We start from the raw sequence: 4,606 nt of genomic DNA, 5'->3' as shown, positions 1-4,606 counted from the left end.
TGCCATTGATATAAAATTAGTCTAATACTTTCAGCTGCCTACCATGAACTTGATGATTTGTTCCTCCCTGGGACTTACTATTCCAGGTCTCCCTCACTTTATGTGGGTTCCATATGTGTGAATTAGCTCTTATGCGATGACCCTTTTTATACCAAAAGATACTTGGGATGCTCTCCTTGCTTATCCTCTCCGACCTATGATGCTTTTCCCCCCAGGATTCAGAAAAGAAAGAAGAGATTGCTTATGCCACCGTGACAATATCCACCCCAAACCAGCATGCCATCTACAGCAACATAGAGCAGCTCTCCAAGGCAATGGGCTCAGCTAGTCTCCCAAAGGAAACCCTGTACACAACGGTGAAAAGCAGGACATAAGTGTGAACATGAAAAGGACGGTTTTGCACTTGGTTCCTCTGTTTCTACCTGGAAAACTTCACAGGAACAGATTGTAGAAGCAATTATGACCTAGACAAACTCCAACAACTGCTGTGGGCGCAGAACAGACAGACTTGCTTAGTGGCACTTGAGTCTCTTGGTTTATAATCTGGACAGGCAGCAGGCTGGAACAAAACAGCTGTAATTATGTGCCAAGAAGGAGATATCTGATAGGCAGCTACTGAGGTTACAAACACTGAAACTACACAAGTGCCATTCAGGAGAACAACGGAGAAAGTTAGTGTCTCTGTTGAACTGCACACACCTTGTGCAAGAAGGGAGCTTGCACAAGAGGGCACTGAGTGTTTGCATTTAGCATCGTATTGGAAAAAACAGGTTTGATCAGCTCATGAAACATGGACACTGGACATTGCAGACAGGAGATTACTCTGGGCTGAGTAATTTACTCAACCCAGAGTAAGTAAAATTCCTGAGTAAAGATAATTTTGGAGTCCAAACAATGTTTCTTCTGGTCCTTGGAGGTTTGCAGACAGGGAAAGACCCCTAACACTGTTCTCACCTAAGGCACTAAGCCACTTGATACAGATTGTCGTGGATGCAGCCAAAGAGCAGCACACCTAGATCTTTTAGCGGCTTGATGGTGGATGTTGCATGGGTGATGGATGAAAACTGCAGGAGAAAGAGCACAGTTGTGCCTATCACTACTCCCACGATAAAGGGAATGGAAAACAGATACGGCATCAGGGACAGGGAAGGGGCAAGGCTGCTTACCTTCTCACAGGGTTCGATGTAATTAAAACTACCGGGATCTAGAATCAAATCAAGTCTGGTCTCATAAGAAAACCTCAAAACCCACAGAGCTTAATTTACCCTGGTTGAATGCATGGCACTTCACGGGCACCTGCAGAGAGAAGGAGAGGTGCTGGGGAGGCATGAGACCTTGGGTTGGGTTGCATGCCTGCTTGGTTGGCAGGCCTGGCATTATCAAGCCTGTTAAAGCTTCCTGTCCTAAGACCATGTTTTCAATTGCTTACAGCTGCCAAAGTTTAACCACTCAAGCTTAAGTTTTCCATGCCTAGCATCTACCTTAGACTGAATTACTTCTGAATGTTTTGGTCAAAATGGTTCAACAGCTGCTGAGACTGAGGCTGAGGGAATATAAATTGTCCAGATGCTTTTAGTTTGGAAAAGGAAACTGGAAGGAGGTTCCTCGGTTGCCAACTACTGACCTTTGCTTTTTCAGACAGTACAGCATGGAATACCTTTCCATAAGATGAGAAGTTCCTTTATAAAGCAAGGGAGATTCCTTGGCTCCAAAACCCTTTCTGGAGTGGTGTTGTACAATTTCACTGCTCTGATGGATTTGAATTTGCTGTCTAAATGTATTAATTGCCTATTGTACTCATTAACTGCCAACATTGTCCTTTAGCTTAGGGAAGCTGTCCTCTCTAACAAGGGGATTCCTAGTCCCCTCCACATTCAGGTCTCAGAACTGTCCGATCCAATTGACTTCACAAGTAACTTCCTTAATTTGTTATAGTTTGTTCTTTTGAAAAAAAACAAAAAACCCCACCGTAGTTACAGGAGTTTTTTCATTCTCTGAAGTATAAATTGATTCAACGTGTAATCGCTTGGTCCAAAATTAATTTTTTTATAACCAACTTTTCTATCAGATCCTTACTATGTATCAAAACCAATTGGGGCCATGGACAGACATGCTGGTTGAAGTGCCCCAAGTTTCTTTGAAGCGCTCCAAACAGAGGGGCCTGGGACAGACATGACAAAAACCAGTTTGACCCAAATCAGTTAAGTCTGATACTACATTCAGTTCAACCAGGTTTCTCTCAAACCAGTTTCAGCCATTTTGAAACTGGTTTATGTACACTGAACGTCTGTTCTGTTACAGGTTTAACCCAGTTTCTGATTACTTAAACCGGTTTATGTGTAATGTCTGTCCCTAGCCTGAGGGTACGGTGAAGGATGGTCAGTGGATTTGTTCAAAAGGGTCTACAAAAACGTCTCTCTCACTCAGGACAGTCACAAAGCACCCAAGAGAAAAACTTACAGTGAGCCAGAGAGAGAGCAGGAAGGACAAGGATACCATCAAAGCAGTTATGCTCATCTTCAAACCAACCCAAGAGTCCAGCAAGGTGGGCTCCATGTAAGTGAGAGAATGAGTGCAGAGTTTCTATGCATCCTTCCCTTATCCACACCCATCATGTCCAAGATGGAAAAATCACATTTGTTCATGCCTCTCTGCAGCTCTCGTCTGTGAGACCTCACCACCGAAGCCAGCTAGCTCTCAGACTCTACCACTGAACGTCCTATAAGCCCCGTGAGCTGACTCGGGACCGTGTTGCTGCCTAGGCCAAAACCCACAGACCTGTCACTCCGGTAGCCTGCAAGCAAATTTTTTCCTGGCTCACAGCGGTGACTCATTTTCCTTCTGAGAAACACAGAGGAACTGCTTGCCTGCGTAAAGTTAGGCACAGGCTTAGCTCAATCTTGTCTATTATTACCACACTACCCATCCATTTGCTAAAACTGTAACCCCAGCCATGTAATCATGTGACCAAGCCACCATAATCTTCATCCTTCCTCATTCTGCCCCTCCCGCCCTTAAGGTTTCTTCACATTGCATCACTTCTAAGGGTCTGCTCTTGCAGGCTTGCATTTGTGCACGTGCCATCTATTATAGCCTTGTCTAGGCAGCAAGGAGGCTTGAAGCAGTGAACATTGCAGGATATTCACAGGAAGCAACGTTTTGGATTTGCTCAACATTCAACCAGTTGCAAAGGTTCTGCTCACCCAATGACGGAGTGCAAATGGACCACGTGACCTGGCGGTCCAATCAAAACAACTTAAAATGTTAGTACCTGCATCAAACTGCTGGTGAGTTTGCTGTAGGGCAATACTGACTCACAGAAATGGTTCATCACATATTTTCTGATGTAAAAACCAGTGCTATTCATGGAAAATGGGCAAAAGCAGCCACATGAGTGACTCAGTTGGAATCATTCAAACAGTTCGAGTTGCAGCTTAATTTGCCTCCTGGGGTGCATCCAGATGAGCGTGCACGTGCAATTTGTGGCTCTGCCGTCCTGTCTATGGTGCTGCAAACTAGACACGCCACACATGCAGGGATTTGCCGTGCTGCCAATTTGCAGTATGGAGGGTTTTTTTGACACCAGAAGAACCCGGTGCCAAAAAACACCTGTGGCAGAAAAAAGCAGGATGGCACATGTGGCAGCAGTGTACTCCCGCCATGCTCCAGCTGCCAGCCAGGCTCCGCATGCCCAGATCGCTGCTGCTGGAGCCCTGGGAGGCCCCCAGGACCCAGGTAAGGCTGCTGGGGCCAGCCCAGGTGTTGGCCCCATATTCCCATACCCCACTCAGGGCAACTTGCTGCACACAACTATGTGCCGCTGCTATTTGTCCCCAGGGAAATGCATGCACGCACTCATCTGGATGCACCCCTGTAGTCTTGAAGCTACAGTAGCTCCTTTAAGTCATGAGGACACTCGACTGAAATCTTTAGCAATATATGGAACCTGATCACCACAAAACCACTGGACTAGGATTTCTGTCAGCTCTTCAGTGGCTAAGAGTATCAGACACGTCAATAAACAGAACATGGCCTCAAGGGTGTGAATATGGCACCAGCTATCATCACAGCATGTGATGAATGCCCGAAAATAGACATGTAGGAGAAAACAGTTTCAACAGATTGACTCAGACTTCACTGAATTGCATCAGAATGATTTGCTGTCTCATTTCCAATAAGATACGTCTGTATAAATTGAAGGGCTTGTGATTTCACACAGGAAACTAACTTGACCTTTCATATGTAACCCGGGCTTTACTCCAAGAGGTACCCCCTCTCCAATTGAAGGGATCAAAGCAGGTGCACAAGCGCTGTGGGAGGTGTAGGGACTCTCCTCCCCCTATAGAGCACAGCCAGACCACCAATGGGGACTTAACCATATACTTTTTGATACTGGGAACATAACAGGCATAAGTCAGAGGGTATAGTGGCCACTACAATGCCCCAAGGGGGCAGGATTCAACAAAGATTAGACACTTACAATCATTGACAAAACACTGCTCCAGGCTATTAGGGGTCTCTACCTTCCCGAAGCCCTGTCCTTACTTCAAGCTGCCTGGCTTCTTAATGGAGGAGCTGGAAGCAGACCTGGGAACCTCTCGGGTCA

At 45.9% G+C, this 4,606-nt stretch overlaps 1 protein-coding gene across 1 annotated transcript in view; it reads left to right on the top strand.

The window, feature by feature from the left end:
* LOC109297719 (CMRF35-like molecule 5) overlaps positions 1–878 on the top strand; it is an 18,525-nt gene extending 17,647 nt beyond the window's left edge. Inside the window, exon 6 of the mRNA XM_019517716.1 lies at positions 216–878. Coding sequence (XP_019373261.1) covers positions 216–374 — 159 coding nt within the window. The 3' untranslated portion in view covers positions 375–878. The remainder of the gene's footprint in view (positions 1–215) is intronic.
* Positions 879–4,606: the final 3,728 nt, after the last annotated feature.

This window comes from Gavialis gangeticus, unplaced genomic scaffold (assembly GCF_001723915.1).
Source record: "Gavialis gangeticus isolate Ggan-Ray unplaced genomic scaffold, GavGan_comp1, whole genome shotgun sequence".
NCBI classification, from domain to species: domain Eukaryota; kingdom Metazoa; phylum Chordata; order Crocodylia; family Gavialidae; genus Gavialis; species Gavialis gangeticus.
This window is presented reverse-complemented; position numbering and strand designations above follow the sequence as displayed.